Raw genomic sequence first — 22,663 nt, 5'->3', positions numbered from 1 at the left:
AATGTGGAATGCCATAAGCATAGATAAGGGTCATGGGTGGAGGGGGGACTGGTAATGTTAAAATGGTGGCGCGGGCTCATTGGGCCTGTTTCCCAGGCTGTTTTTGTTCTTTGTTTTCTCTCCTCACAGATGCTGCCAGACCCGCGGAGATTTTCCAGTGTTCTCTTTTGGCCTCTGCTGCAAAAGCAACCGTTTTGGAAATGAGCCACAGGTTTCAGAGTTTAAGAAAGAGTTTATTCGCTTTTCCAGATACATGCCAAAAGAACGAGAGAGAAAAAAAACAAAGAGACAATTCAATGAAACAGTGGAATCAAAAAAATGATCAAATTAAATACAAACCTCATTTGAAAGCTTGATGTCTTCATAAAATATGAAAAAAGATAAATTATACTACTCAGAGAATACATCCCCAATCACAAAAAACCTACACAGACAAATGTGCATTGGAAAAATCTGCACCACACAAAAACAATAAAATTTTAAGACTTTTGCACTCTATATACACACATATTACAGAGAATGATAAAATTCCAAGTAAACTTTTCTTTTTTTTTAAGACATTGATGGTTACAGCTGCGATGCTCAGAACATTTCCCTCTCGTTCAGCTTCAGATCCATGTAAGTTTATATAAATGTCTTACTTAAAAAAAGTTCTCTTTTGTAATCCAGTTTATACAAGAAATCGCAAAATGCACATCAACTAACATGCTGTCAGCGTGCAGAGGCAGAAGAGGATTGCATTAGGAGGGAACAGTCACAATGGAGGACAAATGGTTCTTTTGGTTTAGAAGTCCCCTCTTTCCCTGGAGATATGCTTATTCTCACCTACACTGCAGTTGGTTTGGCAAAGGTAACATTGGTCACACACAAATTGTTCGAGGTTCTGTTTTTGGATGCCGCATTAGCCTTCGATCTCGGTCACACACACTTCCTCTTTCCTTCCCCGACCTCACACAACTTTCCCCAACAGGCCAAGCTAGCTCTTCAAACTCAAATCGAGCTTGTAATTAAATCTCAGCGTGCCAACTACACGGGACACTGTTTTGATGTCATCCATTTAGTTAGACACTCAAGGATTCCTGCCAGCTGTCTATTCTTACTCCAAGGTAGTCCAACACACTGCAATTTTCAAACAAGGAAGTGCCCATTGACTCCAAGTAGCTGTGAAACGACACTGCGAGGGTTAGTGCACAGATGCTTCATGTATTCAAAACTGGTGGAAGTATCAGCTTGTTTAAATCTGTTAACTATTATAACACCCAGCCAAACAATTTCAGATGAACGCATGTCTAGCATTTCTGCACTAACGATCCTCCCAGCATCATTTCAAAGCCACTAGGTTGAGACAGAATTTGGAATTGATGTGGAAATGTATCAGGAGGCAGCAGAGCCCGAAATGATAAAAATCGGGAATGCTGCGATAGCGCTGACAGTGAGTTTCTGTCTATTAATCTAGGTGCTGGTGAGCACAGATGTCAAAACCCACAATCACTGACTGGGTACCAGCTCATAGAATCCTACAACGCAGAAACAGGCCATTCGGCCCATCGAGTCTGCACTGACTCTGACAGAGCATCTTATCCAGGCCCTACCCCTATAACTGCATGTATTTAGCCCACAAATCTTCGGTCACTAAAGGGCAATTTAGCATGGCCAAATTCACCTAATCTACACATCTTTGGACACTAAGGGGCAATTTAGCATGGCCAATCTACCTAATCTACACATACTTGGACACGAAGGGGCAATTTAGCATGGCCAATCTACCTAACCTACACATATTTGGAGTGTGGGAGGAAACCCACGCAGACACGGGGTGAACATGTAGACTCCACACGGACAGGCAGGGAGCCGAGGCCAGAACTGAACCCAGGTCCCTGGTGCTGAGGGGAGTGCTAACCCACTGTGTGTTGAAAGTGCCTATGCTTCTGCACTGACTACGGGTACATGCCTTCAGCTGCTGAGCTTCTCTTTTGCAATCCGGTGCGTTGCACCAATACCTGCGCTTGGTGTTTTATACATCTGCACCCCCCCTCCCCAACACCCCCAGATCCTCAAACCGCTGATATGATTTAAAAAAAGAGGAGCCTGGAAGGCAGGCTAAAAGCTGGTTTTGTGACTGTTCCCCTTTCACAACACAAAAAAAAATGGAGAGGTCGAAAACAAAATACAAAACTGCAGTTTGACAGAATCCAGGCGGCTACACTGGGTTTACCAGCATCAAGGTTAACATTCAGTTACCGGCCCTCTGATCAACTTGACCGTTCCACATGATTTCCCCACAGTTGTTTTTTTTCCTGTGATGTATAATCCCCAGAAAGGTCAGATCACAAAGTAAAACTCCAGAATATTCAGTAGTCTCGGATTTCTCTCAGCAATTCCAATTTTCACCAAGATTTTGAAATTTAAAAAAAAACAAATAAACCAAACCTAAAAGCAATTTATACAAATATAGTGTGTACAAAGAGCATTTACATTGATTAGATTAAATTTCCTGAGCCATCTTAAATGGAATTTCTTTTCTAGAAAATAATTTAGTCTGTGTGAGAAAGTGCTTTAAAAACTTCCTATATTAATGCTCAATGGAGGGTGTTTGCTCTTTTAAATATCCTTTGCAATACTACTCTTAAATATTGGAAACAAAAACCTTTCGATTCAGATTTTCAAATAATTTTTTTTAAAACAAAAATAGCTTAATGAAATCTATTCCAGATTACCAAAGGACAGAGAATTACAGTCTCACTGTCGCAACCAAGCAGTTTTTGGACAAATTTCCTATCATGGTTTTTTTACATCTCACTAACGTAATCCACGGGGCTGGAATGTTTTCTCCCCCTCCCACCTCACTCTCCTTCGCTCAAATCTTCCAGTCGAGGGGAATGTTGTTCAGCCACTCTTCCCCCATTACCCCCCGCCGGCCCACCATCGTGCTTTGCCTTACAATCAGATGCTGAGCTGTTGGGCTACAGAAAGCATCACAGTTTGACCCAACATGACAAGCGTTTTCCAGCAGAAGGGAAGAGGGTGCTGGGCTGGAATTGGGATCATTGATTAAGGATGGGAGCCGGTTTCAATCCCGGTCCTTCCAAGGGGGTCACGTGCGTAGGGGTGGGGGGGTGGCAGCTCACCCTTCTGCCCCCTGAACACACTCAGCACAGAGTGAAAATCAAACTTCATAAAGTCATGGAATTCCTACAGTGCAGAAGGTGGGCAGTCGGCCCATCTACACCCATGCTGACCCACGCACCATCCCTGTAACCCCCACCGGTCTACCCTGCTCATTGCCCTGACAATAAGGGGCAATTTAGCATGGTCAATCCACCTAACCTGCATATCTTGGGACCCAAGGTGCAATTTTGCATGGCCAATCCACCTAACCTGCACATCTTTGGACACTAAGGGACAATTTAGCATGGCCAATCCAGCTAAGCTCCTCATCTTTGGAGTGTGGGAGGAAACCCACACAGACATGGGGAGAATGTGCAAACTCTACATAGTCACCTGAGGCTGGAATCGAACCTGGGTCCCTGGCGCTGAGGGGCAACAGTGATAACCACCATCTAACAACTTGGATCTTTCGGTTCATTAATATTGACACAAGATGGAGCCTTCTCCCTCAATATATTTAAAAGTTGCACTTCCAAGCTATTTCTTGTAAAACATAAAAGGCTAAGGAGCCAGACAGTACCAAGCTAGAGACAAGATGCAGAATAACCCGGGCCACACCACTTTCTGCTCCCACTGAAGGGAAAGGTTTATCTCTCGACTATAATTTTGGTTTTGTGCAGCTGGATCCCATCTTGTCACTTTATAGAAAGTGTTAAAAATAAAAACAATTAAACAGGATGGCTGGTATTTACTGAACTATAATTTCTACCAGAGAGAGTTTTCTTCTTTAAATAATAAAACTGCTGCTTTCTGTCAATGCGAATCATCCTGGCCAGCTGTGGGTAAACTCTCCAAGTTCTGGGAGGAGACAGATGATTAAGGGTTTCTTGTTGGATGACAAAGATTGGCTGACGGCAGTTAGTGGGAATTGGGCTGAGGGGGAAGGAAAGAGTTGGGTTTGTGGATTTAACCATCAGGCGTGACGTAGATATCGGTGAGAGTCAGAAAACATTTGGATCGACCAGTTCTGTTCAAGCACTGTGAATGGATATACAGTGCAGATCTTCACAGAGACAGGTAGTCAGAGTGTCCACCACCTCCTGCCCACATGAAAGCTCACACGCGCCCCATACTTTCTAACATCTGCCCGACAGCCCCCACCTCTGCTGTTGATTAAAAACGGCTACAATTGCTCTGCAAGTTTGGGGAATTTTCTGGAAGGGCTGTCACCCTCGTGTTGCTCCAGAAGTACAGCGACAGAAATGAAATGGGTTCCAGTTCTCTGTGGGCGGGCTGGCGTCACTTCTTCTCCACAGCGTTGGAGAAGAATTCGGCAAACTTTCTCAGCTGCTCGGTGGCGGACATGGACTCCTCCTGGAGGCGCTGATTATTAACCCTCAGGTTCGCCACCTCTGCCTGAAGAACCACTTTGTCCTCCTTCTCCTGGAGAGACAGAAAGAGAATTATTATTTGATTTATTATTGTCACATGTATTAGCATACAGTAAGAAGTGTTGTTTCTTGCCCGCTATACAGACAAAGCATGCCATTCATAGAGAAGGAAAGGAGAAATTACAGAACGTAGTGTTACAGTCATAGCTAGGGTGTAGGGAAAGATCAACTTAATGCGAGGGAGGTCCATTCAGAAGTCTGACAGCAGCAGGGAAGAAGCTGTTTTTGAGTTGGTTAATACGTGACCTCAGACTTTTGTATCTTTTTCCTGACAGAAGCAGTTGGGAGACAGAATGTCCGGGGTGCGTGGGGTCCTTAATTATGCTGGCTGTTTTTCCGAGGCAGTGGGAAATGTAGACAGAATCAATGGATGGGAAGTTGGCTGGGGGCCAGAGCCGGGCAGGAATATCTTCATCATTAAAGAACATGGAAGATATGACATTCTCAAGTAAATTACTAACAGCTGCATTCCCAATCAGCCTGTCATGTGAAAGCCCTTTCTCCACCACATGGCACCAGGATGGAATCTCTCCATCCCTTCCAACTCCTGGTGGGAATTATGATACTGAGGCCAACTGATGAGTGAAGAGTCAGATTCCAGATTCTACAGCCAATCATAAAATACCGGAAAATCTTAGAAGGTCTGACAGCATCTACAAACAAGGAATAGAACCAACATTGCGAGTCTGGATGACTCAAACAGAGCTAATGACTCAAAACGTTGGCTCTATTCTCTCTCAGTAAGAAGTCTCACAACCAGGTTAAAGTTCAACAAGTTTATTTGATAGTAAACGCCACAAACTTTCGGAAACGCTGTTCCTTCGTCAGATGAGTGGAAAGTTCTCATCTGAAATACGGCACATAAAAGGCACACACAGTTTACACAATACTGATTAGAATGCGAGTCTTTACAGCTAATCTGCTATTCAAGTCTTAAAGGTGTAGACAATGTGAGTGGACATAGCATTAAGCAAAGGTTATTTATGCCCTGTTTCTGATGAGAACTTTCCACTCACCTGACAAAGGAACAGCGTTCGAAAGCTTGTGGGTTTACTATCAAATAAACTTGGACTTTAACCTGGTGTTGTGAGACTTACTGTGTTTACCCCAGTCCAATGTCAGCATCTCCACATCTATTCTCTCTCCACAGAGGCTGTCGGACCTGCTGAGATTTTCCAGCATTTTCTGTTTCAGATTCCAGCTTCCGCAGTAATTACCAGGTTCTACAGTATTGAGGATCCCGCCCGCCCGCCCCCCCCCCCCAGGTAGCACTGAGAGTACTGTGTTTTCAGAGGCGTTGTTTTTCAAAGGAGGTGTTAAACCAAGGCCCCTTAGGTGGACATAACAGATCCCCTGGGTCTTATTAGCTGCAACGGGAAAGCGGAGCCTCACCCTCAGAAGGTTTGGGTTGAGACACGTCTCTCCATTCCTGGTGATGATTTGTCCAGTGCTGTTACAATGATGGAGCATTTGCTACCCAAATGACTACTTTAGCAAAATAATATCAGCTGGCAAAAGTGCAGCATCACGCTGGAATGTCTACAAGCACAGTGGACTGGAATGAGAACGTCCTTTACAGTGAATTACTGAGCTCCAGCCTCATTCGATAGCAAGAGCACAGTGGTAACTCAGGAGTGTCAGCCTGCACAAATATCCAGTGTCCAGGGAGATACTTAGAATCAGAGAATGTCTATAATGCAGTAAGGAGGCCATTCAGCCCATCAAACTTGCACCAACAACAATACCACCCAGGCCCTATCCTTGTAACCCCACGTATTTACCCTGCTAATTCCCCAGGCAATAAGGGACAATTTAGCCAATGCACCTAACCCGCACATCTTTGGACTGTGAGAGGAAACTAGAGCACCTGGAGGAACCCACACAGACACAGTGAGAAATCAGAATTGAACCTGGGTCCCTGGCACTGAGAGGCAGCAGGGATAACCAGTATGCTGCCCAACAGCAAACACAGCCTTGCATTCAAAAAAAGTTCCAAAGTATTTCAAAAATGGAAAATGAGAGATTAGGACGGGTGACCAAAGCTCTTAAAGATATAAAAGGAGAAAGTCAAAGAGAACAAAGGGATAAGGGAGGGAATTCATGGGGAGTGATGGACCCAACGGCAGTAGCGGAAACCTGGGACCAAATCATCAGCAAATTCCAGCCTTGTAAGTATGGGTATGAGGTTCAAAAAATGGTTTGATTGAAAAGGGACAAAAGGCAAATAAGGGCAGCACAGTGGCAAGCACCACTGCCTCACAGCGCCAAGGACCCGGGTTCGATTCCTGGCTTGGGTCACTCTGTGTGGAGTCTGCACATTCTCCCCATGTCTGAATGGATTTCCTCCGGGTGCTCCGGTTTCCTCCCACAGTCGAAAGATTGCAAGTTAGGTGGATTGGCCTTGCTAAATTGCCCCTTAGTGTCAGAGGTATTAACAGGGTAAATGTGGGGTTACAGGGTTATAGGGCTTTGGGTGGGATTGTGGTCAGTACAGATCCGATGAGCAAAATGACCTCATTTCCCTGCCATGGTGGCACAGTGGTTGGCACTGCTGCCTCACAGCGTGGACCAGGGTTCAATTCCAGCCTTCGGTCACTGTGTGGAGTCTGTACGTTCTCCCTGCGTCAGTGTGGGTTTCCTCCGGGTGCTTCGGTTTCCTCCCACAGTCCAAAAGACATGCTGATTAAGTGCATCGGCTGTGCTAAATTCTCCGAGTGTCCCCAAACCTGGGGTGTGGCAACTCGGGGATTTTCACAGCAACTTCATTATAAAGTAAAAGTGAAGTCTATTTATTTGTCGCAAGTAAGGCTCACATTAACAGTGCAGCAAAATTACTGTGAAATTTTCCTAGTCGCCACACTCTGGCGCCTGTTCAGGTCAATGCACCTAACCAGCCCGTCTTTCAGACTGTGGGAGGAAACCAGAGCACCTGGAACAAACCCATGCAGACACGGGGAGAACGTGACCCAAGCCAGGAATTGAACCTGGGTGCTGTGAGGCAGCAGTGCGAACCACTGTGCCGCTCATTGCGGTGTTAGTGTAAGGCTGCTTGTGACTAATAAATAAATAAACCTCCGTACTGTAGGGATTCTATGATTGTAAGAGATGAAATATTCAGCAGAGATGATGATGATGAGTTGGGATTAATGTGATGGGTTACTAATCCTTTGTGCTGTGTAATGTTGGCAGTTTATGGCTGGCTCCCACCCATACACACTATCACTGGAATGGGAAATCGCTCATGGTTAAATTCTATTCCCAGGCTTCCTACGCGTCCAAGATTTCAATACTGCTGAAATGTTTTCTTTGGGTCTTTGGAATATCGAGAGAATACTTGAGGATAAGTTCTTGCAGATGACTGGTAATTAAAGAATAAACATTCCCACGTCCCACAAGGAGGATGCATCGGAAACACTGCTGGGTTTTCTGATCTCGCTCCAGTTTTACAGATGCCTCAAGCCATGAGTGACTCAGTTGTTCCAAACTCCCCCATTACTTATCGTGGTGCTCTAGCGAGGTGAGCTGTACAGAATCTGTAGTTGCATCCTCCATATCAATGGCTTTATGTGGCCATGCATCCGAGACACGCAACAATTAAGGTTTACAGCACAGAACGAAGCCATTCATCCCATTGTGCTCTCTCTATGTAAATCAGTAAGAGTTGGCGGCGATGGAAGCAGACGTGGGTTTAGTGACAGGTAGCAACCCAATCACAAAGGGCCTGGGATCTCCCTCATGTTTTCACAATGGTATCGAGAAGTCAATTGTTGTTTTATTGCTGCTTTTGCTGACATCTGGGGTCACATTAATTTGAGGGTTAAAATGGAGTTGCATCGGAAACTGGTTTGAGAAACACTGGCCTAAAGGCTGCGATGGTCTCCACGATTCCATGACAAAATATTCATACTCTGAACAGCTCTCTGCATAGAACCCCAACAGTACAGAAGGGGCCATTCGGCCCTTCGAGTCTGCACCAACCCAGGGAATCCTACCCAAGCCCTCTCCCTGTAATATTGCGCACAGCTAATCCAGCGAGCACACCGCGCACAGCTAAACCAGCGAGCACACCGCGCACAGCTAAACCAGCGAGCACACCGCGCACAGCTAATCCAGCGAGCACACCGCGCACAGCTAATCCAGCGAGCACACCGCGCACAGCTAATCCAGCGAGCACACCGCGCACAGCTAATCCAGCGAGCACACCGCGCACAGCTAATCCAGCGAGCGCACCGCGCACAGCTAATCCAGCGAGCGCACCGCGCACAGCTAATCCAGCGAGCGCACCGCGCACAGCTAATCCAGCGAGCGCACCGCGCACAGCTAATCCAGCGAGCGCACCGCGCACAGCTAATCCAGCGAGCACACCGCGCACAGCTAATCCAGCGAGCACACCGCGCACAGCTAAACCAGCGAGCACACCGCGCACAGCTAATCCAGCGAGCACACCGCGCACAGCTAATCCAGCGAGCACACCGCGCACAGCTAATCCAGCGAGCACACCGCGCACAGCTAATCCAGCGAGCACACCGCGCACAGCTAATCCAGCGAGCACACCGCGCACAGCTAATCCAGCGAGCACACCGCGCACAGCTAATCCAGCGAGCACACCGCGCACAGCTAATCCAGCGAGCACACCGCGCACAGCTAATCCAGCGAACTACAATATCTTGGAACAGTAAGGGGCAATTTAACAAGGCCAATCACCCCAACCAGCACATCTTTGGACAGAGAGGAAGCCAGAGCACCCGGAGGAAACCCACACAGACGCGAGGAGAATATTGCACCCAAGCCAGGAATCGAACCCAGGCCCCTGGAGCTGTGAGGCAGCAGTGCTAACCACTGTGTTGCCCAATGGTGGTGAGTCTGTGGAATTCATTGCCACAGAAGTTAGTGGAGGCCAGGTCATTGAGTGTATTTAAGACAGAAGTAGAAAGATTCTTGGTAAGGGAATCAAAGATTATGGAGAAAAGGCAGGAGAATGGGGTTGAGAAATTATCAGCCATGACTGAAAGACAGAACAGAGCTTATGGGCTGAATGGTCTAATTCTGCCCCTACATCTTATAAAGGCACCTGCTCTACACAAATGTGACTCTTAATGACCCTCTGAGGTGACCGATAAAGGCACTCAACCATACCACCAGCTTCTGAAGAGAAACTTGGGATAGGCAATAAATGCTGACCATGCCAGTGACGCCCACACCCCAAGAATGCATTGAAAAACATGGTGGGCACAATCCTCACCTTCAGCAGATCATCCTGAAGCTGTTTCAGCTGGATCTCAAGCTGGTAAACTTTTCCTGTTAATGCCAATGCTGGTTCATCACTGTAACAGAAAATGCACTTGTTAAATTTGGAGCAAAGTTAAAATTTATTTATTAGTGTCACAAGTAGGCTTACATTAACAATGCAATGAAGTTACTATGAAAATCCCAAAGTCACCACACTCTGGCACCTGTTTGGGTACACAGAGGGAGAATTTAGCATTGCCAATGCACCTTAACCAGCACGTCTTTCGGACTGTGGGAGGAAACCCATGCAGACACGTGGAGAACGTGCAGACTCCACACAAACAGTGACCCAAGCTGGGAATCGAATCTGAGTCCCTGGCGCACTGAGGCAGCAGTGCTAACAACCCCGGCACAGTGAGTGGCTCTAGAGCCCTTCAGATCAGGAGGAACACGACTGCCCGTCACACCTCGATATAACGGCAGCTCCAACCGGACACTAACCCACTGCTGCACACGGAGATTCATACTATGTTCTGTTTAAGGCTCTGGTGTTCAGGACTTGGTGTGGTGCAGTATATATGAAAAAACGTCAGCAACCCGAGGTGATCAAGGGAAATAAAAAGCAATTACCTTAAAATATGTGGTGTCCGGGGCGAGGACTGTCGCTCCAGGGTGCTGTGTGTGTGTACAGGGTTATAGGTTGGTCCCATCTCTGATCCAGCAGCTGTATCGTTCAGTGAGAAGAGGGAAACCGCTCTCTGAACTGAATTAATAAAGAGAGAAACAGAATTATCATTGGCAATTCCTTAGGGGTAAAAAAACTCATGATCCCTCCTTTTAGTATTCATTCAGGGCCTTGCTGGCTGGTCCAGCATTTTTACCCATCCCCAAGTTGCCCTCGGAAATGTTCGAACGAGACAATCAGTTCAAGGCAGTTAAGAGTCAAACACATTTCTGTGGCTCTGGAGTCACAGGTAGGCCAGACCAGGTAAGGATGGCAGATTTCCTTCCCTAAATGGGACATTAGTGAACCAGATGGGTTTTTTTACAACAATTGTTTCATGGTAATCAGTAGATTCTTGATTTTACATTTTTTTAAAAATTGAATTCAAATTTCACCATCTGTGGTGGGATTCGAACCCAGGTCCCCACTGGGTCACTCGTCCACTGACAGTACCACTATGCCACTGCCTCTCTTCATTTTCAATCTTGGTCCCTGTGTGTGGCACAAAGCCCCGAGTCAGGAACCAGTCACCGGAGCCTTGTACACAATGTGGGGCGAATCTCTGCAAACAGCAGTGGGTTAGTGTCCCGTAGGAGCTGCTGTCTTTTACAGCACAGGAGGCAGCTATTTGGCCCATCGAGTCTGCGCTGACAACAATCCCATAACTCGACTTACTTACCCTGCTAACCCCCTGACACTAAGGACAATTTAGAATGGCCAATGAACCTAACCTACATATCTTTGGAGTGTAAGAGGAAACTGGAGCACTCGGAGGGGCAATTTAGCATGGCTAATCCATCCAACCTGCATATCTTTGGACACTAAGGGGCAATTTAGCATGGTCAATCCTCCTAACCTGCAAATCTTTCAGAGTGTGGGAGGAAAGCAGAGCACCCGAAGGAAGCCCATGCAGACAAAGGGAGATTGTGCAGACAGTGACCCGAGGCTGGAATTGAACTCGGGTCCCTGGCGCTGACAGGCAGCAGTGCTAACCCACTGTGCCACCTCTGGGCTGTGTCTGCCTACTTGCCCCAAGTATTTTGTGACAAGCCCTGCTTGGCCAAAAAAATGAACTGCAAGGAAACATCTGGCAACCGATTACAAGCTTCCACTGATGTGAGAATTGCATACTTATTATCATACACAGCTGCTCAAGAATGCAGCAGCAACACAAGAGTCCTCCTCCCTCCCCCACCCCAGGAACAATCAATAGTAAGATTCATCATAGGGGAGGGAGAGAAAAATTGATAACAAAACAAAATCAATACGATGAACAAAGTTAATTCTATTTCCTTTCATTTTGTGAAATAAATATTTTCTTTTGGTACAGCCAATCTCTAGTTGCCCTTGGAGGGGCAGGTGAGAGTCAACCACATTGTTGTGGTTCTGGAGTCACATGTAGGCTAGACTGGGTAAGGGCGGCAGATTTCCTTCCCTAAAGGAACCAGATGGGTTTTTCCGACAATGTTTTCACGGTCACAGTAGATTCTTAATTCAGATATATTTTACTGAATTCAAATTCCACCATCCACCATGACAGGATTCGAACCCGGGTCCCCAGAGCATTAGCTGAGTCTCTGGATTAATAGCCTAGCGATAATACCACTAGGCCATTGCCTCCCCATAAAAATTATCTTCCCTCTTCAGGCAGAGAGCTAACCAGTAACAAATTACAACTTCTCATTTATCTGTAAAATTAACTTAATCCTATTAAACTATGGATAGGCTAAAATCACATTCTTCGAGTCTATATTCCTCGCCCTGCCTTCCATCATTATCCTTAGTGAAGCTGTATAGGGCATTATCTTGTACAAATACATTTAGAACCATAAAAAGGAGGCTAATCAGTGCTAGATCTTTCTATGTGCAACCCAGCAAGTTCCATCCCCTCACTCTTAGCCCGAATCTTGGAAACTATAATTAATCAAAGAACAAAGAAAATTACAGCACAGGAAAAGACTCTTGAACCTCCAAGCCTGCACCAACCATGCTGCCCAATTAAAACCCCCTACTCTTCCAGGGACCATATTCGTCTATTCCCATCCTATTCATGTATTTGTCAAGATGCCCCTTAAAAGACACTACCATATCCGCTTCCACTACCTCCCTCAGCAGCGAGTTCCAGGCACCCACCACCCTCTGTTTAAAAAAAAAATCTGCCTCCTTTGCATCTCCTTTAAACCTTGCCCCTCGGACCTTAAACCTGTCCACAATCTATTGAAAGTTCGAAGCAAGCCTACTTCCAGCAGCCAATCAAGCAGTGCGTTCTAAATCCTAATCAATCCTTCCAGAAAAATGCATTATTTTGTTGCAGGTTCTTCTCTTTTGCCCATCACCTTAATTCTTCATCCCCAATTACCAACCTTTCAGCTACTGGGAGCAGGATATGACTCAAACAAGCCCAGCCAGGTCATTCTGGCATTCAATTTGATCTCAAGTCCCATTGCATCTTTCCTCATCTAAATTCACCATCACTAATCCTCCAGTACTTTCTCCCTCGTATGCTTATCTGGCTTCCCCTCAAATGCACAGCACGATGGCACAGTGGTTGGCGCTGCTGAATCACAGCACCAGGAACCTGGGTTCGATTCCCGGCCTTGGGTCACTGTCTGTGTGGAGTCTGCACACATTCTCCCATGTCTGCGTGGGTTTCCTCTGGGTATCTGGTTTTCTCCCAAAGATGTGCAGGCTAAGTTGTCTGGCCATGCCAAATTGCCCCTTAGTCTCCAAAGATGTGCAGGTTAGGTGGATTGGCTATGTTAAGTTGTCCCTTAGTGTCTCAAGATGTGCTGGTTAAGTGGTTTAGCCAGGATTGCCCCTTAGTGTCCAAAAAGTGTACAGGTTGGAGGGATTAGCCATAGGAAATATGTGGTTATGAGGTTAGAGTAGGGGAGACGGCCTGGGTAAGGTGTTCTGTCAGAGAGTCGATGCAGACTCCATGGGCTGATTGGCCTCCTTCTGTACTGTAGGATTCTGTGAAATGCTCCCATCAGAGTGGGCTGGACTGAATGGACTGTTTCTGGGCTGTGTGTGTGTGTGTGTGTGTGTGTGTGTGTGTGTGTGTGTGTGTGTGTGTGTGTGTGTGTGTGTGTGTGTGTTATGTACCACTACTTGTGTCAACCACTTCCTGTGGTAGTGAGTTCTACATTCTCAACATTCCATTGGAGGAAGAAGCTTCTTGTGAATTCCACACCGGATGTCTTGGTGATTATCTTATATCGGGGTGGGGGTGGGGGGGGGCTGTAGTTATGCTCTTCCCCACAGAAGGAAATCTGCTTTCTGCGAAGTGTCTCCCAATGACTCTATCTAAACTCTTTGTGGTTTTCAACACTTCCATCAAAGGTGCTGCTTGCCTGTACTCTGCTCAAAGAAGAGCAACTCCAGCTTCTCTAAACTGAGCACACAACTGCAATCCCTCATTTTTAGAGCCCTTCTCGTTCAAGGTCAAAGCAATGCAGACCAAAACACGTATTTGAAACAGGAGCCTTCACAAGTCAAGATTGAAAGGATTGAGAGAGAGTATTGTGCACCACTGTAGTATCCAGTTAATTAACACTACTATTAATATATATAATCATGTCCTATGAATCCTAAGAATTGTGAGCTGTGATAAACTTAAGCTCATAAGATATAGGAGCAGAATTAGGCCATTCGGCACAGCAAGTCCATTCGATAATGGCTGATATGCTCCTCATCCCCATTTTCCTGCCTTCTCCCCATAACTCTTCAACGCATAGCCAATTAAAAAATTGGTCTAACTCCTCCTTAAATTTACTCACTGCCCCAGCACCCACTTCTGGGATAGTGACTTCCACAGATTCACAACCCTTTGGGAGAAGTAGTTTCTCCTCAACTCTGCTTTAAATTTGCTACCCCTTATCCTCAGACTGTGACCTCTCGTATTAGAATGTCCCACAAGAGGAAGCATCCGCTCCATGTCTACTTTATCCAGACCTTTTATCATCTTGTATACTTCAATTTGATCTCCCCTCATTCTTCTAAATTCCAGAGTATAGGCCTAAACTATTCAAACCCCTCATCTCTGGAATCAATCTAGTGAACCTTCTCTGCACTGCCTCCAATTCCACTAAACCTTTCCTCAAATAAGGGGACCAAAAAACTGCACACAACACAGAATTGAACCTGTCCTATTGAAGAACATTGAGGGGAGAGCTGATCCAATTCGACAAAATGCTAAGAGGAATGGTTGATAAACGAGGGAACGAGTGCCAAACTAGATGATCCGATTTCAAAGACTTCAAGTAATAACTAATATTCAAAGGAATTCCTTTTCTTTTCACACGATATAGAGATCTCATGAAACATCTCCAAGTTTCAGTTGAGTATTTGGTTTGTAAAGTGTACAGAAAGATTTAACAGATAAAAAACTTCCAGCGGCATTTAGTTTATTTATTAGTGGCACAAGTAGGCTTACGTTAACACTGCAATGAAGTTACTCCAGCACCTGTCTGGGTACACCAAGGGAGAATTTGGCACAGCCAATGCACACAAACCAGCACGCCTTTCAGGCTGTGGGAGGAAACCAGAGCACTCAGAGGAAATGCCCGCAGGCACAGGGAGAACATGCAGACTCCACACAGACAGTGATCCAAGGCCGGAATTGAACCTGGGTCCCTGGCGCTGAGAGGCAGCAGTGCTAACTGCCAGGCCGCCCTGTGTCAGTTCCTGAGCTAATGGCAATGTCTTAATGCTATACCATGAGTTCACAATGAGCAGCAAGGTAGTGGGGAGGCAGAGGGAAGGAATCAGGGAGTTGTTTCTGTTCCTGGGTCAGCATTCAATCTCCTTCACCTGAGCAACCCAGTCGCAGTCCCCTTCTAACCATTCCCTGAAGAACTACAGCAGCCTCATGTGGGTCTGCCAATGCAGCTGATCTCAACAGGAATGCACGAGAGCAAATTACTGACAGCTCAGCATGTAAAATTTTGCTTTTATTGTAAGTTAAAGACAACGCGGAGGTGACCATGGCCTTGGAAGTGATGGATACACAGACTGCTCCCAGCGTCGTGCATTCAATATCGGTCCAACTCTCAGGAGTTTTGAGGGTAACAATTATCATAAGGCAGTACCCCCCCTCCTCTATTTCTGGGGGTGGAGGCAATGCGGAAAGTAAAAGCTTCGCTCTGTAAAGTGCTGTTCGGCTTTGCTGAAATCCCACTTACTCTGCTGGCAAAGTCTGCTGCCTAATCCATCCACCAACCTCAAAGCTCCCTTTTCACTGGGAATCGAGCATCGAGTTACTCCGGTAGATAATGTTTGCTGTTATTGTTCGCCGAAACGCTGCTGGAAATCTATCCCTCGGCAGAACAGAATCAATCTGTGGCCAAACAATGTGGAGGCCCAGCTCAGCGCCAGTGTGACTGGGGAGGGGGGGTGTTATCACTGGTACCTCGCTGGCAGCATAAATCCAGATTGTCTTTCACACAGCCTCAAGTCCCGGAATGTTTGGCTCCGAGGAGTTTATGTGATGCCACTGTGGAGTGGTATTGTGTCAGGCACTCTCGGCCAAGTTTCAGGTGACACTGTTCCAGTGGTTTCAGATTATCCCTCGGCTCACAATCAAGACATTATTCCAGACTCCTCTTCACGCAGCCAAGAGATTTCCGAGGTGTATGCACCTGTCCTGCCTCGGCACCCATCGGTGCCCACCCCACAGCCTGAGGCCGCCCATCCCGGTGTGTCAGTTTCTTAAACATTTACCAGGGAGAAAAGAGAGAGAGGGATACAAGCTCGTGAGGGCTGAATGCGGACCCCACTGGAATTCTCAGCAAGCAGCAAGGACAGTGGACATGTTACACAGAAGTTGATTGACAGCATGAGCGAATGATAAATACAAGTCATGAGGGCAGGTGGCGCCAGAACCATTTCTCTTCTGCCAGCTGAAGCTAGTGGATTCAAGTGTTAAAAGCTGCCCAATACTAATATGCCTGAATTGGGTCAGCTTGCTAGTGTTTGAAAATAGCGATACTTTAGAGGGTTAGTTTTGTCTCACAAGTAGCTGGACTGGGACTGGGATTGGTTCAAGTCATTTAAAAAAAAGTTTACTTATTAGTATCACAAGTAGGCTTACATTTACACTGCAATGAAGTTACTGTGAAAATCCCCAAGTCACCACACTCCGGTGCCTGTTCAGGTACACTGAGGGAGAATTTAGCATGGCCAATGCACCCCAACTAGAACGTCTTTCAGACTGTGGGAGGAAACCGACGCAGACATGGGGAGAATGTGCAGACTCCGCACAAACGGTGACCCCAAGCTGGGAATCGAACCCAGGTCCCTGGCACTGAGGCAGCAGTGTTAACCATTGTGTCACGAGGTGGCCACGAGAAGCACCTGGTGGAAACCCACACAGACATTGGGAGAAAGTGCAGACTCCACACAGATAGTGACTCAAGCCGGGACTCGAACCTGGGTCCCTGGCGCTGTGAGGTAGCAGTGCTAACCATTGTGCCACCATGCCGCCCCAGAATCCCACAAACCAAATCACTCCAACAATCTGGGCTGGTTTTGGAACCAGCTTCAAGAGGAAGGGAGTCTAATCTTGATTTTTACATAATGAGTGATTAGGAATTGAACTGTACTACTGGATGGGGTGTGGAGCCTAGGAGCAGAGGGATCATAATCTCAGAGCCCATTGAAGACAGAAGTGGAAGAGGAATTTCGTCTGAGAGGGGAGTGAATCTGTAGAATCCTTTACCGCAGAGGGCTGCAGGCTGGGCTGCTGAGTATGTTCAAGGCTGAGATAGATTTTTAATCAGTAAGGGAATCAAGCTTGGCAGGATAAAGCAGGAAAGTGAGGATTATCACATCAGATGGCGAAGCAGACTCAATGGGCTGAATGGCCTCTTCCTGCTCCAATAGCTTATGGTCCAATCTTCGTAAACAAATTGGATAAATACTTGGAGAAACAAATTGCAGGGATGGGGAAAGAACAGTGAGTGCTACAAACTGGATTGCTTGAAAGAGCTAGTACAGATTCAAGTGTGCAGAATGGTCTCCTGCACCGTGCTGTACCATGACAATGCACTTTTTCCCCAATGCAATAGTTATGTACTTGAAATGAATTAGCCCCCTGCACATTGCATTATGTAACACAGCATCTAAAGGGTAAAGGCTGGGAAAAGCTCAGCAGGTGGGGCAGCTCACACTGACAGCACTGCGGAGATTTTCCAGCATTCTCTCTTTACATTTCAGATTTCTACTATCTGCAGTATTCTGAATTTATTTGAGTGTGTGTTGCAGCTGTTCAGCCAGTGAGCCCTGAAACACATCAAATCTCCAGCCCTGGCATTAGCAGACTGGCTTTAATAAGCGATATAAATTGGGATTTTATCGGATGGAGTTTAAGGGCCAGTTCACTGTGGATGCCCTCCTTCAGTACTTTACAGAAGGTACAGTCAGAGGGAAGCTCTGTTTATAGCTCAATTCTTCGACATTTATCAAAGTTTCACGTAACAACCTTATCAATAGAATCCTACAGAGCAGAAGGAGGCCTTTCAGCCCATCTAGTCTACACCGCTTCGCCAACACAGCATCTTACTCACGCCTGATCCCCATACCTCACTTGCCCTGCTAATCTCTCTAACCTACACATCCTGAGACATCAAGAGGCAATTTGATTTGATTTATTATGGTCACATGTATTGACATACAGTGAAAAGTATTGTTTTTTTCTTCCATACCGTTCATAGAGAAGAAAACCAGACAGTGCAGAATGTAGTGTTACAGTCATAGCTAGAGTGTAAAAGGGTTAGAATGAAGTTTTAGAAGCATAGAACCAGAGTAAAAGATAGAATTAGAAGTTATGCTGGGCACAGCTTGCAAGAAGTCACTTCGCTCCAGCACCATCATAGAAATTACCATGGCTAATCCCTCTAACCTACACATCCTGAGACATCAAGGGGCAATTTACCATGGCTAATCCCTCTAACCTACTCATCTTTGGAGTGTGGGAGGAAACCGGAGCGTCTGGAGGAAATCCACACAGACATGGGGAGAACATGAAGATTCTGCACAGTGACCCAAGCCAGGAATTGAACTCAGTTCCCTGATGCTGTGAGACAGCAGTGCTATCCACTGTGCCACCATGCCCACAATAATATTTCTGATACTCAGCTAAATAGGTAATGCATTGGAATTAACTAAATTCACATGTTGCAACGAAAGCAGAAACGTTGCGAATGCTGGAAATGGCAGAGAAGCATTTTGATGCAAAATTTTAAAATGGTAATTTTGTAGTTTAAGATCGAGTCGTACCTTCGTATGCTTTGGCAACACTGACCAGACTAGACCACTCCAGCTCTGACTCGGGGTCCGGCAGGGGCATCAGAACCGGATCGTTACGACGCACAGGGATTCGGTCACGGACATCGGTCAAGGACAACTCTGAGGCAGACATGTTAGCTGAGTAAGAGGGACACAAACAGGATTAAATACCAAAGGTTGTGGAGGCTCCTTCCCCCCCACATTCCATTAAAATTGTGTTTTTTAATCAAAGCAAATGAGGTTGTTTATCTGTTTCTGCAGCATTTCTCCACTGACATGGCGAGATGCAGCAAAGGGGGAGTAAAATAATAAAAACATGGCTCGAGAACAGAGGTCACGTTTCATCACGGGATGATAATGGAGGGGGAGGATCAAAAAGCACAGTCTGAAAGATACAGAGCACTTGAGATTACACACCCCCTCAAGAATTACATAGAACTCATCAATCCATCTCATTCTTTTGCTCCTCAATTCTCTGTACAAGCAAGCCTGTGTGAACACTAGGCAGTGAGGAAACAGTGATGCTATTCATTGGAGAGGTGAAATGCAGTCGTATGTTTCAAATGACAAGCTGCATTCCTGACTCCATTAACAACCTAGTGTCGAACTGGAACACTAAGGGAGTGTACAGGCCATGATGAACCCTCCCACTAGCAGGTGAAGGCAACAATCCTGTCAGACCTTTAACATGGTGAAAGGGACTCGAGGAGAAAATGAGAGTCAGAGTCAGAGGTTTACAGCATGGAAACAGGCCCTTCAGCCCAACTAATCCTTGCCACCCTTCTTTTTTAAAACCACTAAGCTAATTCCAATTGCCTGCATTTGGCCCATATCCTTCTATAGCCATCTTACCCACATAACTGTCTAAATGTTTTTTAAAAAGACAAAATTATACCCACCTCTACTACTACCTCTAGCAGCTTGTTGCAGGCACTCGCCACCCTCTGCATGAAAATACTGCCCCCCGGACCCTTTTGTATCTCTTCCTCTCTCACCTTAAATCTACGCCCGCTTGTTTTAGTCTCCTCTACCTAAAAGGGTATTTATTTATTAGTCACAAGTAAGTCTTATATTAACACTGCAATGAGGTTACTGTGAAATTCCCCTAGTCACCACATTCTGGCGCCTGTTCGGGTCAATGCACCTAACCAGCACGTCTTTCAGACTGTGGAAGAAAACCAGAGAATCTGGCGAAAACCCACGCAGACAGGGGAGAACACGCAAACTCCATACACACTGTGACCTGAGCTGGGAATTGACCCTGGGTCTCTGGCGCTGTGAGACAGCAGTGCTAACCACTGTGCCGCCCCACGGTGACACAGTAATTAAATTATCTTTAATTGATATCTCTACATGCACACAAACAGAACAAGGGCGGAGGTGACCGTTTTAAAATTCAGAGCTAGAAAGATCAGGGAATAGACGAGTAGGCGTTTCAGCATATTTTAAATCCTTACATTTCTTTTCAAGGTTTATTGCTCCTGGGGGCTGGGTTAGCCTGCGGGTGGGCAGTGTCTGCGAAGGATATGTGCTGGTGAAGATCACATCGTTTGGCAGGGCCTGGTCAAGAGCTGCAATTTGGGAGTTGGAGAAACTCGCTTCCCTCCGTCCACTGCAGATACTTTCATCGGACAAAGTCCTTTGCAGCGTCTTCCGTGAGGAGTGCTGGGGAGAAGCAGAGAGACATTTCCTTAAAAACGAGGCAGAGGTGAAGCTTCCATTAAGGCTGTAATGTTTGTGCTTGGCAAATACGCGTGGTACCTCGCCAACCACGGAGGGTAATGTTAGATCACCGACTACGGGGAAACCTCCTGGTCTGCACGGCAGTGTAACCAGAATGTTCACCCTTAAAAAAAAGTTTATTCGTTAGTGTCACAAGTATGGCTTACATTAACACTGCAATGAAGTTACTGTGAAATTCCCCTAGTCGCCACATTCCGGCACCTGTTCACATCAATGCATCAGACCAGCACGTCTTTCAGACCGTGGGAGGAAACCGGAGCTCCCGGAGTAAACCCACATAGACACGGGGAGAACATGCAAACTCTGCACAGACAGTGACCCAAAGCCGGGAATCGAACCTGGGTCCCTGGCACTGTGAAGCAGCAGTGCTAATCACTGTGCCACCGTGTTGCCTTTTGTAATGCATCAGACCAGCACGTCTTTCAGACCGTGGAGGAAATCGTTAGATTCCCACATGTTTTCTGGGATCCTCGAGATTGCTCAGAGTTATTGTTTATCTTGGGGAGGTGATGGATCAGTGGTACTATCACTAGACAATTAATCCAGAAACTCAGCTAATGTTCTGGGTTCGAATCCTGCCACGGCAGATGGTGGAATTTGAATTCAATAAAAATAATCTGGAATTAAGAAGCTACTGATGACCATGAAATATTGCTGATTGTTGAAAAAAAAAGATCTAATTCACTTGTGTCATTTGGGGGAGGAAATCTGCCATCCTAACCTGGTCTGGCCAACATGCGACTCCAGAGCCACTGCAACATCATAGACTGTGAACTCCCCCTCTGAAATGGCCTAGCAAGCCAATCAGTTTCAAGATTCACTAATGTCCCTTAGGGAAGGAAATCTGCCGTTCTTACCTGGTCTGGCCATGGCTCAGAGCCACAGCAATGTGGCTGACTCAATTGCTCTCAGGCAACTAGGTTTGGGCAATACATGTTGGCCAATCAGCAACTCCCATGTCCCAAAAATAAATTTTAAAAAACTCAAGTATCGCACACATTTCCCATCAAATCATAACTCATGGCTATATCCACCTTGGAAGGAGTAATTTGACAAGGAAGTATACTATGGAACTGCTGACACTGGGAAGTTCTGAAGAACAAAAGGGATCTTGGTGCGTTTGTCCCTAGATTTCTGAAGGTGGAAAAGCAGGTAAATAGGGTGGTGAAAAAGGCACATGGCACACTCGCCTTTATCAATTGGGATATAGATTACAAAAGCAGAGCTCATGATGGAGTTGTACAGAACTTTGGTGAGGCCACAGCTGGAGTACTGTGTGCAGTTCTGGTCGCCACATTATTGGCAGGATGTGAATGCACTGGAGGGGGTGCAGAGGAGATTCACCAGGATGCTGCCTGGGATGGTACATTTAAATTAGAGGGGGTGGTTGGATAGACGGGTTGTTTTCTCTGGACTGAGGGGTGACCTGATTGAGATGTTCAAGGTTATGAAGGGAATGGACAGGATAGATAGAAAGCAGCTGTTACCCTTCACTGAAGGGTCAGTTATGAATTAAGTGTGGGGGATGGGAGGTTTAGAGGGGAGATTTGAGGAAGAATGTTTTTGCCCAAGAGGGTGGTAATGGTCTGGAATGTGCTGCCTGGGAGGGTGGTGGAGGCAGGATGCCTCACATCCTTTAAAAAAAAAGTACCTGGGTGAGTACTTGGCACGCCATAACATTCAAAGCTGTGGGCCAAGTGCTGGCAAGTGGGATTAGGTGGGTGGGTCAGGGGCTTCCATGCATCAACGGGCTGATGGGACTCTTCTGCACCTGTGATTCTTTATCCTCTGGATGTTAGGATGTTAAGCGGTGATTTGACTTAAGTTTCAAGAAATTAAGGGGAGAGAGAGAGAGAGAGAGAGAGAGAGAGAGAAAGAAAGAAAACTATTTCAGCGGTTGGAAGACCAGGACGAAGCTCCATTGGCTAAAGGTTATAGCCAGATGTTCCAGGAGCGAAGTTAGGATAAACCTCTCCACACAAAAAGAGTGGGAGAAATCTGGAAATCCCTTCCCCAAACAGCTGATGCTTGATCAACTATTAACTTTAAACTGGAGGTCAGTAGATTGTTGTAAACCAAAGGTATGAAGGGATATGGGACAAAGGCAGGTTAATGTGGAGTT

General features: G+C 46.2%; 1 protein-coding gene across 7 annotated transcripts in view; it reads right to left on the bottom strand.

Moving 5' to 3' along the window:
* Positions 1-212: 212 nt before the first annotated feature.
* sipa1l3 (signal-induced proliferation-associated 1 like 3) overlaps positions 213-22,663 on the bottom strand; it is a 242,620-nt gene continuing 220,169 nt past the window's right edge. For 6 of the 7 annotated variants that reach the window (XM_080218304.1, XM_080218305.1, XM_080218303.1 and 3 more), the window contains 5 exons: positions 20,256-20,463; positions 18,790-18,936; positions 10,419-10,551; positions 9,802-9,883; positions 213-4,551 (listed from right to left, as the gene is read on the bottom strand). In XM_080218304.1, the coding sequence (XP_080074430.1) occupies positions 4,408-4,551; positions 9,802-9,883; positions 10,419-10,551; positions 18,790-18,936; positions 20,256-20,463 (714 nt within the window). In that variant the 3' untranslated portion in view covers positions 213-4,407. The remainder of the gene's footprint in view (positions 4,552-9,801; positions 9,884-10,418; positions 10,552-18,789; positions 18,937-20,255; positions 20,464-22,663) is intronic. The other variant, XR_013889960.1, reaches the window with a different exon arrangement.

Source organism: Carcharhinus amblyrhynchos, unplaced genomic scaffold (genome assembly GCF_965287045.1).
Source record: "Carcharhinus amblyrhynchos unplaced genomic scaffold, sCarAmb.v2.hapA scaffold_37, whole genome shotgun sequence".
Classification (NCBI taxonomy): domain Eukaryota; kingdom Metazoa; phylum Chordata; class Chondrichthyes; order Carcharhiniformes; family Carcharhinidae; genus Carcharhinus; species Carcharhinus amblyrhynchos.
This window is presented reverse-complemented; position numbering and strand designations above follow the sequence as displayed.